Consider the following 13,672-nt stretch of genomic DNA (forward strand, 5'->3'; position numbering starts at 1 on the left):
GTGAAGGGAAGGAAGGAGAAGGATGATCGTGATAGTGGTGAAGTTTCATTTTTATGGAATGTTCAGTGGGACATGGAATTGGGATAAATGTTGTATATCTCTTACCTCATTTAATTTTCACAGCACCGCTAAGAGGTAGGAAATGTTAATATCTCCATTTTACAGGTGGCAAGGTTGTGGTTTAGAGATGGTAAGTGATTTGAGAAAACATGTTAACTGATTCAGTCTTCCTTGGAGCCGTAATTCACCAACTGTTTAGTGACTCATGTCCCTGTGAGTTGATCCAGGACAATTATGTTCTGTCCTTTCGAGACCAAGGCTCTTGAAAAGCTTCCTTGAAAGCTTATAAACCTGGGATAATTCTGCTAATCAGTTGTAAGAGAGAAGCCATGGCCAAAGAGACCTTTTATTTCAGGGAGCTGTCCTTAACTCTGTGCTTCAGTCTTAGACTAGTAAGTAACTATGAGATCTATAGAAGAAGGTTTCCCCTGAGCTTAATACAACACTGTATGTTAATTATACTTTAATAATAATGATAATAAAGATTTTCCCAGAACAGACTGTTTCTAAGGGGTGAATTGCACGCCCTTATCTTGTGTCAGTATGAAAGGTATTTATGAACCATAGACTACTGGTTTTGCTTGATAGTCGTGTGCATTTGCTGCTGATTGGAAAAGTGAACAAATATTGTAACCTCCGTTTAGAGGCAAGATAAAATAGGAAGCCTCCCACTGGCTTTCTGTCCTTGGACAAACTAACCTCTCTGGGCCTCAGGTTTCACATCTGTGAAATGGGAATAATGCTAGTACATAAGCCATACGGTGGTTAGAAGGATTCAGGTTTCACATCTGTGAAATGGGAATAATGCTAGTACGTAAGCCATACGGTGGTTAAAAGGATTCAGTGATGTGTGTGGTACTTGGTAAATTAAACAAAGCCATCCCCACTTAGTGCTATTACCGTGCTGCCATCTGGCCTGTGAGATGGTGAGGCTGTTCTCCCCTCCCCCCACCCCCCGGGGGCCTTCCCTGTCAGGCCATGTAGTCACACAGTTCTGGCAGGCATGGTTTGTTAGCTTTATTTCAAAACTCATTCTCTTTGCCTCATTTACCAAAGTAGACAGAGATTAATGGCCTGGCCTCAAAGGATCGGGCAGCACATGTTTCTGGCACCTTTGGCTCATTGATCACGCCTCTCCAATTTGGGGAATGCTTGGGTGTTGTGGGCAAGGGCCTCCTGAGACCCCAGAAAGCTTGAAGGAATGTAATTTAGTGCTAATTCTCCTCCTAATTAAGGAGAGCTAAAAGCCTTGAATTTTGTTTTCCTTTCTGGATTTTGCCACTAATAAACAGGAGCTAGTTTTTCTTGGATGAAAAGTTTAAATGTAATGGACAGAATGAATTGATCAGGGGTGGCCGAAAAAAAACACTTGACAAAATAGAGTCTCTTCGCTTGCACTTCCCTTACCGAGCTTTTCAAGGTTAGCGAACACCATTCACCATGGATTGCTGGTCCTAGCTGTTAGGTGGCTACCCGCTTCACTCACAGATGACAACATCTTGGAGGATCACCTTGCTGTCCTCCGCCCCAGAGTCATCTCCCTCCCTTCTCTACTGTGCACTGATGGCTTGTTGCACTGGTCTTCCTCCCCCCTGAAGGCCATGTGCCAGGATCACAGTCTTTTGGCTCCTAATCCTCAGAACTCTTTTTTTTCTTTTAACAATTTTTTTTCAATTTTATTTTTGAGAGACAGAGCGTGAGTGGGATAAGGGAAGAGAGAGAGGAGACATAGAATCCAAAGCAGGCTCCAGGCTCTGAGCTGTCAGCATAGATCCCGACACGGGGCTCGAACCCACAAACCGTGAGATCATGACCTGAGCCAAAGTCAGACCCTTAACTGACTGAGCCACCCAGATGCCCCTAATCTTTAGAACTTTTAAGCATAAAAAGTGATGCCTTTTCATTTGCCACACAATCTGCCTCAAGTACAGAAACCCTTTTCTTTAATTTTTATCCTCCTGACTTCCGAACAGTGTCTGTGCCTCTTTAGTCTTCTTTAAGAAATCAATAATAATGATGGATTTATTTGTCTTATTTAGAGTTTGATCATTCAAAACCTTCTTGGTCGACTTGTTCAATTTACAGATAAGGCAGTAGAGGCCCAGACCTGGTGATAGCTTTACCCAAAGACAGAAGGCAACTGAGGGGCCAAGTTGAAAAGCTCTTGACCAGCCATTCCCACCCATACTTGGCTAGCAGATGAAAATCACTTTTAGAGTTTCATGGCTCTCTTTTTCGAGGTGCTTGGTCAGTACTTCCAGGGTTTAAATAAGTGGTTCTCAGCCATGAGTAGCCATCAGAATCCCTTGAGATAGATAGATAGATAGATAGATAGATAGATACATACATACATACATACATACATACATACATACATATATGTGTACATAGTTAGGAAGACCAACTTTACCCTATGCCTTTTCATATATACAGAATCATAATCACCAAAGAAATACTTGAAAAACTTTGATTCTATCCCCCTCCCCACCCCCCACACACACCAAAGCAGAGGATTTACCTTACTTAATAATGTCACCATATCAGGGATTGGCAAACTGCCCTACAGGCCAAACCCAGCATATTATCTGCTTTTTTTTTTTATTGCCTGTGAACTAAACATGTCATTTATAGATGAATATTTACAATTGATTTGATGGGAATACTAACTTTGACCCCTAATTAAGTCCAATGTTATCCTCCCTGTATAAAACCAATAAACAAATAAAACCTCATTCTTCTGATTCGTGGATCTGCATTTTGAAAAATTACATTCCTTGGAAAAGATACTCCACATGGCCAATCTCATTTGAGAACTACTTACTCTAGAGAGTTATTGAGCCAAGCATTTCTGAAAAGAGAGCCTCGAAACCCTAATGGGGATTTTTACCTGCAAGGAATATTGTATCTGTATTTTAAAAACATGCTATATTTAAAATTTTGTCAACCAAAAAATTTGTGGAAATTAGTTTTCTCTCTTATTGAACATGTACCTACATGATATTGATTTTTGTCTCTTGGCCTACAAAGCCTGTTATATTTACTTTCTGACTCTTCACAGAAGAAACTTGCAGATTCTTGCAATATGTCATTGTCTGTTTTCTATTGGAGTATTGTCCCTTTTTCTGTATTGGAGCACTTCCCCTTTTATGATTTCTGTGAATCACTTAAGGGTTTTATATTATGAAAGTAGTATATTCTCCTTACAACATTCAAATTTCAAAAGTATATAAAGTAAAATGTGATTGGCCCCATTCCCTATTGTTAATACTTAGCAGTTTATAATGTATCTTTTTCCTGACTATGCCATTTACTAGCTATGAGACCTTAGTTAACCTTTCTGTTTCAAATTCTCCATCTGTACTACAGTGATAACACTTCCTACCTAACAGAATTGTTGTGTAGATAATTTGAGATAATTCATATGTATTTCTCAGCACCTTGCTTGGTTCACAGTAAATGTTTAATGATTGTAACTATTTAAAAGTTTTCTTCTTTTTAATTTGTATACACACATAATTTTTTTTTTTTAAAGAATATGATCTTTGGGGGCGCTTGGGTGGCTCAATTGGTTGAGCGTCCAACTTTGACTCCGGTCATAATCTCGTTGTCTATGGGTTCAAGCCTCATGTCTGGCTCTGTGCTGACAGCTCAGAGCCTGGAGCCTGCTTCAGATTCTGCAGCTCCTTCTCTCTCTGCTCCTCCCCCCTCGCACTCTGTCTTTCTCCAAAGTAAATGTTAAAAAAATTTTTTTAGAGAATATGATCTTTTATTTTTTTACAGTAAAGTTCCACAGGTGATTCTGATGTACACACAGTTGAGAACAGCTGAAGTGAATACTAGGCAGTAGATGATTTTAGAGGGGATTCATATTTGGGGCCCACAAATTGCCTTCCATCTTACAGCACAAATTACGGAAAGGGGCAGGATATAATTTTCTTCGTTGGACCTGGGATGGTATAAAGTACACACAAGTAAATGTTTATTTCTATTTTCCAGGTCTACAATTCGAACAAAGACAGTCAGAGCGAAGGGAGTAAGTATGTCCCTTGGATAATTTCCTACAGCTGGGGTTGGGATGGAGCTTTAAAAGTTGCTGCTCTGGGGAAGAGCCACCAGGGGGTGCTGTGGGCATGTTGGGTCTGCCCCTTTCCCCTGGCGCTATGTGAGGTGCTTCCACACTGACTTACTAAGTCAATGACTCCAGGGCATTCAGTGAGCTTGACTGGCAAGGCTGTAATGACACCTTGCATTATATAACCCTTCGCACTTTACAAAGCATTTTCATGTATATTATCTCAGTTAATCCTAGTTCTTGATAATGTAGCTCCAATCACCATTTAAAAGCCACTTAATTGAATAATACACAGCTCCCCAAGAACCCTGTCCTATGGGAAAGCCAGAATTGCCTCCTAGCTGGTCTTGTTCAAAGGACTGGAGAGGCAGCAACTGTCTTGGTGATGGCTTAGTAACTCTGTGTTCTTCGTTACATTTTTGAAGAGGAAAGAGTAGAAATGGTAAACTCTGTAATAACACTCTTCTTTGATGGGAGTGACCCTGGCAGTCTCGGTAGAATATACAACACATTTCCCCTACTGCTGGTTCCGAGAACTCTGGTTAATCATAATTTCCAAGGGCACCTGTAACCTTGCAAAGGCGATGGGATTAAAATGAAAAGCTATTGCGAGAGTGTTTGGACTGATGATATCCTTGGTGAATAGAAGTATGAACCAGTTCCTTCCAGGCTGCTTATAAGAGTGCAGAGGAAGTCCTGTCCCCTTGCCTCGAATTTGCTTTATAAAATCCACTTGAAGACAAATTCAAATATAGTGCAAACATGAATTCCAGTGATATCAAAAAAATCAGTAAAACAGGGCCTCTCCATGTGGACAAAAGGATGAGGTATTTCTGTGTGTGTGAAATCCCTTAAAGGACAGAGATTTTCCTTTCGTTCTTTCCAAAATACAGATTTTGACCAGCAGTTTTATATAAAATACTAAGTAATTTGTATTGTTTGCTATTGGTACATTAAGAGGCCTTTCAGGGAGGGAAAAAGGTTTTTCTTTTTTCTTTTTCCCTCAAGAATTGAATAAAAGAAAATATTTTCAAGGAAATAAGTGCTCCCCCCCCCCCCCCAATCATCAGGTGGGATTGTTTTAGTGTATTTGAAATCAAGCCTGGCTAACTTTTCTAAAGTAACAATGGCAGGGGTGCCTGGGTGACTCAGTCAGTTGAGCATCCAACTCTTGATTTTAGCTCAGGTCATGATCCCAGAGTCCTGAGATCCAGCCCCACATCGGGCTCCGCGCTGAGCATGGAGCCTACTTAAGGTTTCCTCTCCTTCTGTCTCTGCCCCTCTCCTGCTCATGCGTGCATTCTCTGTCTCTCAAAATAAATGAATAAACATTTAAAAAAATAACATTAGCAAAAACCACAGACATAAAAATGAAAGAATATGGAAGGCCGTAGAGTAACTCACAGTAAGGGAGGAAGAACTAAAGAACCAGGTTTGAAAACATACCAGCTCTGGAGCCCCAGGAACCAGTAAAAAAGGGTCTTCTGAATAATAATTGCAGGTTGATGAAGGTCTAGACTGCTTTTAGTAGTCACCTCACTCTTCTGAAGATTCACATTCCCAGGAAGGATAACAACAGGTTGGTCTAGGTTGGGCAGATGAGGAGAAAACAACACACTGTCACTGACAGTTTTAAGAGTATTGCATAAGATGGGAGCTTATGGGACACACTATTCTATAATAAAGGACCCAAGAACTGTGGGAGATGAGATGCATCTGAATGGAGACTACCACCCAGAAGGTTGCTTGTGACTTGTGATAAACCTCCTCTCTGCTTGAGATAAGGGCCTATAGATTTGAAAGATGACCCTGCTTCTTTTAGGGGGCATGCCATCTCATCATACCATTCTGTAAGACCTTTGGGGAATATGCACTGGAAGCCAATAGCCTTTGACCCAGTGATTTGTCTTAAGAAAATAGACTGGGGGACAAAAATGTTTGTGCAAAAAAGTTTACTGGAGCATTGGTAATAATAATAAAGACGGGGAGATAATCAGATGTCTACTAGGAAGTTGATTAAAAATATCAAGGTACTATGTAGTCTTTAAAAACAAGAGCAATCTAAGTATATTTGTGGAAATGGCTCCCACGGTTTATTGTTAATTGAGGTTTAAAAAAATCGGGTTACAGAGCAATGTTCTTAGTAAAGTAAATTGTTTGACTCATCTAGATGTATTGATAGAAAAAGTCTGGAAAGACATTTATCATGAAATTGTTTATTCGGAGAGAGGGTAGATTATTGGGAGGGACTGACCTGTTTTTTTTTTTTTCTCCATGCTTTGCGTTGTCTGCAGTGAGCATATATTTAAAATCATGGCTGGTAATAGATAGCATTTATCCACCACTTAACTATGTTTAAGGATGTTTTATGCATATGAACTTAGCTAATACTTGAAACACTGTGTGAGATAGGTACCTTTGACCTACTTTGTATATTAGGAAATTGAGGCTAATAAAGTCAGGGGGCACCATTTAATCTGAATTCTGTGTAACCCCAGAGGCTCTACTGTTAACCACAAGGATATTCTGTCTCCTGAAGAAAAGAGCAATACAAGAAGTTCCATTTTGGAGAACACAGACCCTTGCAACAGTTTGCTCTTGGCATCCCATTATTCACAGAGTACAGAGAGCTGGCTGCCTGAAGTGTCTAATGATTTTTCAATTGCTTACCCTTTCATTTGGCAGGCTGGAGAGAAAAAAGATGGGGTAAAACATATTGGCCACTTTTCGGGAGTAGTTTGGATAGAAATGATTTTTTAAAGTATTATTGCAAAAGCTGTTCTGTTCACTGATGTCCAAGCTGGCACGACCAGAGTAGGGTTCTAGATTGATGCTTTCTCACCTCCTCTGGCCTTGGGACCCCTTTTTTACATCACATAATGCCTTAGCCTCCCCTCCTTTCTGATGTGGTTGTACTTTCCGTATCTGTGGATTGAAGTAATTTTCATTTCCACTCCATATCCACCCATAGGGCTCATCTGCCACAGGTCTGATTGTTCAGTAACTCCCTGTCTGTTTATACCACAGTCAAAACTGTTCCAGAGGGTAGTCAGTCTGATAGGAATTTCAGAGTGTGACATTGCTCTTTTTGCCTTGAGTATCCAAATGCGAAATGGCTAACATTTTCCTTTCTAGAAAATGTTTTCATGGGAGTTTGAATGCCACCATTTTATCCCAGAGGCAGAATGTTTTGAAGGGCCAGGTAGCAAAAGGAAATTCCTCTGGGGACACTTCTGAATTTATTGCTTTCATCTTCAAGTTCCTCTCAGGGCATACAGTGCCTGTGGGGTGTTGGGGCCATAAATAATGCCTGTCTGCTGCTGGTACTTTCCAAATGGCCCAGTTGTCAGGGAGAGGATGGCAGCAGGTAAACAAACGCACATTTCTTCCCAGAGGCTTTTTCCTCTCTTCTTCTGTAATCTCCATTTGAATCTCAGGTGTAGAGGGTTGGAATTAATCCTTCTACCTGATTTGTGGCATGGGATCATCACAGGTTCCTTCCTTCCTTCCTTCCTTCCTTCCTTCCTTCCTTCCTTCCTTCCTTCCTTCCTCCCTCCCTCCCTCCCTCCCTCCCTCCCTTCCTCCCTCCCTCCCTCCCTCCCTCCCTCCCTCCCTCCCTTCGTTCCTTCCTTCCTTCCTTCCTTCCTTCCTTCCTTCCTTCCTTCCCCCTTTGAATTCTCTTCCCAGCTGTTACTTCTTTCCTCCTCTGAAGACCACTATTCTAATGAGTACTTTAAAATGTTTTTTTTTTTTTTTGTGAGCAACGTATATTTTTTCTACCTGTATTTTTCAGTTATATAAATTATGATATGTGTTGTTCTTTTTCTTTGCTTCCTCAGCATTGTGTTAGGAGCCATCTACATTCTCCTGCCTGCTTCTAGACTGTGGCTTCTGTCTGCTGTGCCCCGCCCCCCCCCCCCCCCAGTGTGTAACACTGTGTATCTGTTTTTACAGAGCTGCACACTCCATCTCCTCATGCTTCCAGCTCCTCATGACCACCACTAACACCACAATGAACATCTTTGTACATCTTGCACATCTCCCTGTGGGAGAATTTTTTTTGGAATATACCCATGCGGAGAATTGTTGGCCAGTCAAAGGATGTGAATGTACTTAGTTTGAGGGAATATTTCTCCAGAGTGGTCAGTTCACAGTCCCATTACCCCTACATGAGGATTTCTTCTTTTCTGCCAACTCTTGCCATTATTCAGCTTTCTAATTTACTGTCACCCATATAAATAGAAAATGATAGCTCATTATTGTTTTAATTTGGGTCTCTCTGATAATCGGTATGTTTGAACATCTCTTTGTATGCCTGTTGACTGGGTTTCCCCTTCTGTTTATTGCCTGTTCATGTCCTTTGCTCATTTTTCTATTTAATTTGCATTTTTTTCATGTTGATTGGTAAAGTTCTGTATTTTAGATACTCATCCCTTGTTGGTTGTAGACATTTTAAATACATTTTCCCATTTTGTCATCTGTGTATTAATATTATATGTGATAATCTTACTTGACTGTAAAGCCTTCTTATGTATTGAAATGCATCTTTTTTATGCCTTCTGGTTTATGATTTTCAAGTTGTGTTTTATTTTTATTTTATTTATTTATTTATTTATTTATTTTTTTATTTTTATTTTGGGGACAGAGAGAGACAGAGCATGAACGGGGGAGGGGCAGAGAGAGAGGGAGACACAGAATCGGAAACAGGCTCCAGGCTCTGAGCCATCAGCCCAGAGCCTGACACGGGGCTCGAACTCCCGGACCGCGAGATCGTGACCTGGCTGAAGTCGGACGCTTAACCGACTGCGCCACCCAGGCGCCCCCAAGTTGTGTTTTAAAGAAGGCCTTTCTACAGTGCTTAGGTGGCTCAGTCAGTTAATGATCCAACTCTTGATTTCAGCTCAGTTCATGATCTCATAGTTGTGAGATGCAGCCCTGCTTAACACTGGGCATGGAGCCTGCTTAAGATTCTTTCTCTGTCTTCCTCTCCCTCTTCCTCTCTCTGTTGCTATCTCTCTGTCTCTCTCTCAAAAATAAATGAAAGGAAGAAAGCAGGCCTTTATGACCTATGTCACAAATATATGCACCTACATTTTGTTTTTTTGGCTTCATAATTCTTTCTTTCCCAGTGAGGTTTCTAATCCAACTTATACCTACCATTGTATATAGTGTTTCATGAAGATCCAGTTTTATTTTTATCCACACGAAGACTCATTTTTCCCAAAAATGTCATTCTTTCTGGTTTTGACTTACAGTGCCATCTTTATTGTGTATTAGGCTTGCATATCTGAGCTCTGTCTCTAGTTCTTTATGTTCTTGGTCTGTTTGCTCGAGTGCCAATACCTCTGTGCTTTTCATATGATGTCTTTGAGGCAAGTCTTAATGTCTGGTACTCTACTTTTTTTTAAATTTTTTAATTTTTTAAGGTTTATTATTTTTGAGAGTGAAAGAGACACAGCATGAGTTGGGGAAGGGCAGAGAGTGAGAGGGAGACACAGAATCTAAAACAGCCTCCAGGCTCTGAGCTGTCAGGACAGAACCTGATGCGGGGCTTGAACTCACCAACTGTGAGATGATAACGTGAGCCGAAGTCAGACATTTAACCAACTGAGCCACCCAGGTGCCCTTGGTACTCTACTCCTTAAGATTTGACTTAGCTGCTTGTGGACCTCTGTCCTTCTGTGTAATTCTAACATAAGTTTGTAAGCTCCTCAAAACCTTAAAACTTTGCTTTAGAATTGCATTGAATTATATAGATTAATTCAGAGAAAATTGACACTTTTATAATCTTCGGTCATCTCACAAAACTTGGACTATCTTTCCCTTTATTCAGATCGCCTGTGCCCTTCATCAGAGTTTTAGCTTTCTGCCTAGAGGTCTTGGGTATTCTTGGTTAAGTTAATCCTTACAAGCTAAATTCAAAAATCAATCTGCTATTTTTTGCCAATTCTATGGGCCTCTTACCGGGGATCCTGCTGCCATCAGGGGACCTTCCCTGGGTTTGTTCATAGATGTCAGGATTATACATCAGTGATGCTGAGTTTTTTCTTACCTGGTAGAGAAAGGAAGGGAAAAAAATACAAGTAACGATACTAGAGAGGAAGGGAGAATGGTTTGTTATTCCATAAGCTGCTTTACCGATCACACACCAGTGCCAGTTACCTAGGCAGCTGATACCTGTCATGGAATTGCCTCCTTTCTCATTGCAAAGAATAGGACTCTGCCCTGGGCAAGAACCCCTCCTCCCAGTCCACCCTATCTGGCCCCTTGTGCCTCCTCAGTCTCCATGTCCTATTGCTTGCCCTCCTTTTGACTGCAGCTGTGAGATTTCTCACCAGAGGCTCTGTGAGAATTGGTTTATTCTCCTTTGAAATGAGCTCCAGTAGGTATCAAGAGAAGAAGCTGAGAAGTGGCCTATTCCCCTCCAAGGCTGCTGTTGTCCTGTAGTCCCAGCTGAGGGACAGTTAGAGCATGCAAGAGAGTAATGGGAGGGCAGGCTTTCCTAGTGTGGGTTGATGTCTTCGAAGTTAGAAGTTTTAAATAATAAATGTCACTGCCTACTTAGTTCTGAAAAGATTAGCTTGTTTACAGAAATGCTACCCTCCCACTGCTTCTCCAGCTGTTTAAAGGCTGAAGGCTGACAAACTGAGCTGCAGAGAGCTCAGTCTCCTAATCTTGACTTCACAGTGCCACTTTCCTTAATGTGAATATTAATTCAGATTCCATGGGTTAATCAGATTATTTCAAAGGAATATGCCCAGGTTGCCTCAGACATGCCTTCTTGTGCACTTCAGACTCAGCTCAACACCGGCCGTCTGGCTTTTCGAGAGGATCTTGCAGTGGTTTATGGTGCTTCCCACTCTTGTTCCATGTTTTCTGGTTTGCTCCTACCTGAACCTTTCACTTGGTTTCCCAGTAGGAGTCCAGCATTCCTGGAGCACTTCACTGAATTCATAGCTCTTGGGAGTTTTTAAGTGCCTGTGGCTCTGGGCAGTGTGAGTGTGGAGGGGAAGGACACCCACAAGTAGAACATGTACCTTTGCCTTTAAGGAGTATATGGTGTGCTTTTGAGGTTGACAGCACACAGAGATGATAGCCAGATGGCCCAGTGCGTGTGTGGGTGAGTGTAATCGTCATGCTCTCTGTAGATACACCTGCTGTGCAGACAAAATGCCCCGAGCCAGTTGGTTGGAGAGTGAGCTCAGAATGGGGTTCCATCTAGGCTAGCAAGATTTAAAAAATGGGAACTTCCTACCTTCCCTCCTCTTCCTCCAGGAGAAGGAAATAGAGCACTTCCTCTGCTTCCACATCTCAGTCCCTTCTTTTCCTTCCAGTTTGTTGTTAATCTTTGACAGGAATCCTTTGTGTTTATAAAATGCTCAAGAAGTCACTGGAGTTTGTTATTTACACTGGGTCTTGTGTGTGTGTGGGTGGGGGGGGAAGCAGTGATTGGAGAAAGAATGCAAAGTTGGAATTAGGATTCACTCATCTGTAGGGTGTAGACATTGAATCTCCTTAACAGCTTGAAAAACAGTTATTTTTACTAACTATAAAAATCATATGAACTCATTGTAGAATGTGCAGGAAATACAGCATTTATTTTCAGAAATTCAATAGAAGTCATCTCTAATACCACCCCAGTGATATTTCCTTCTTGTCTTTTTTTCATGATATCTTTCTTACATGGATTTTGTCAATGTTGACATGTATTTTGACTTACTTGGCATTACAATGAATATACTTTTGGCATCCCGCTTTAAAAAATTTACAAGCATTTTCCCACGTCATGAAAATTGTTTATGAATGCCATTTGCAATGGTTGTTTAATATTCTGTCATAGGATTATATCCACATTTCTTGAACTATTTCCTGTCATTGGACTTGAATGTCCCTTCCAGATTTTTGCTCTTATGAGTAATATCAGCCTGAACACTCCTCTACATCAGTTTTTGCACATACCTCAGATAATTTCCTGTGGGTAGGCCCTGCCATGTGGATTGGAGAGAGCTGTTTTAGTGGAGGGCCACGTGAATCGTGTGGCTTAGCATGCTGGCACACTGGCTCCGGAACTGTGGGTCAGTGCAGGACATCTTTCAGCTTGCATTGCCCTTTATGTAAAAATGGGGGATAAATAACACCAACTGCCTCACGGAGTTGCCGTGACGATTGGAGTTTAGCAAAGTGTCTGGCATATTAGTTAAGAAATGCTTCATTACCGTTGGTTCTTATCTGTCTCATTATCTGGTCATGCCAATTACTGTGTCGTGTGAGAGGGGGAAAGCTCCCTGGATGGGCAGAAGAGTTCCTGAGGGGAGCAAGGAGGAGAGCGGAGGGTGGCAGCTAACGCCCCTGCTGTTGTCAGGCCTGGCACCTTGTGGGTGTTAGTTCATTAAATGACTACATTTCTCGAAGTGGCATATGCATGATACTCGTGGTATCTCTGATCGTTTTAGATAGTACCGGGCGCACATTTTAAATTCCCATTTGGATTTATATGTTTATTTCCACATTTATTAGGGGGAAAACACATGAACATGTAAACCCTCAGGTTGTGTTAATGCTATTGCTTAGCAAACCAGGAGGCCTTTTCAGTAAAGAGTCAGATAGTAAATGTATTCAGTCTTGCAGTACTATGTAGCTCTTGATATTGCAGTGTGAAAGCAGCCATAGACAACACGAAAGCAAATGCATGCTTGCTAATGAAACTTGATGTACAATCAGGCAGTGGTGTATTTGGCCCACATACTATAGGATGGTCAACCCTTAGACTACTTTTTAAAAACCTACCCTGGTATTAAGCTACCTAAGATGGCATGAAGTTATGACAGACAGCATGAAAGCGGTACATCCATGGTGGGCATTAGTGGAAATGCTGTTCACAACGACCGAGTTTACAAATGAGCATTAGGCTTTAAGAAGTCCAGGTAGTATGGTCAAGAAGTAGTGGAGATGATGCTCAAACCAGAGTCGGCCTGATTGCCAAGGTCACGCCCCACCTTCCTCCACCTCTCGATACGCGTGACATCTTTCCTTTGTTACGCCATCTTGTCACTTTGTGGCAAACCCATTGGGGCCGTAAGGCCTTCCATCGTCAGCCCCACCTAACCTTCTCAGCTCTTTGCTCTTGAGGGGCCATCCCATATTCCTTTTCAGAGAGCCTCCTCGTCAGAACTATCAGTGGCTCCTCACATGCTGTGCATGATGCCCAGAGACCGTTAATGTGTGTCGGTGGCTCTGCAGCTTCCCAGGCACGGAAGCGTAACACAGCCCACTGCCCTTCTGCATGCATCAGACAACACAGCCAGTGCTGCTTGGGTTCCTGTTACGTACGTTCATCATTCTTTCAAGGCCTCATTCAGATCACATTCCCTGATAGTGTCATATCCAGTCTTTTCTTGTTCTGTGAGGGCAAGATTGAGGACCAGGAAAGGGGATGGGAAGGTGCCATTACCTTGCTCTGTATGCTTATTGCCCTACCTCTGATTTATACATTCCCTTCTTCTCTGTGCCTCCGTTTCCTGTCATCTGTAAAACAGGAAA

At 41.8% G+C, this 13,672-nt stretch overlaps 1 protein-coding gene across 2 annotated transcripts in view; it reads left to right on the forward strand.

Moving 5' to 3' along the window:
• The window catches only part of ARHGAP26 (Rho GTPase activating protein 26), a 427,668-nt gene that overhangs the window by 223,135 nt on the left and 190,861 nt on the right, over positions 1-13,672 (forward strand). For both annotated transcript variants that reach the window (XM_047086326.1, XM_047086334.1), the window contains exon 12: positions 4,057-4,093. In XM_047086326.1, coding sequence (XP_046942282.1) covers positions 4,057-4,093 — 37 coding nt within the window. The remainder of the gene's footprint in view (positions 1-4,056; positions 4,094-13,672) is intronic.

This window comes from Lynx rufus, unplaced genomic scaffold, assembly GCF_022079265.1.
Source record: "Lynx rufus isolate CCGP_SWC_20201006 ecotype Redwood Valley unplaced genomic scaffold, mLynRuf1.p SCAF_1, whole genome shotgun sequence".
In the NCBI taxonomy this organism is placed as follows: domain Eukaryota; kingdom Metazoa; phylum Chordata; class Mammalia; order Carnivora; family Felidae; genus Lynx; species Lynx rufus.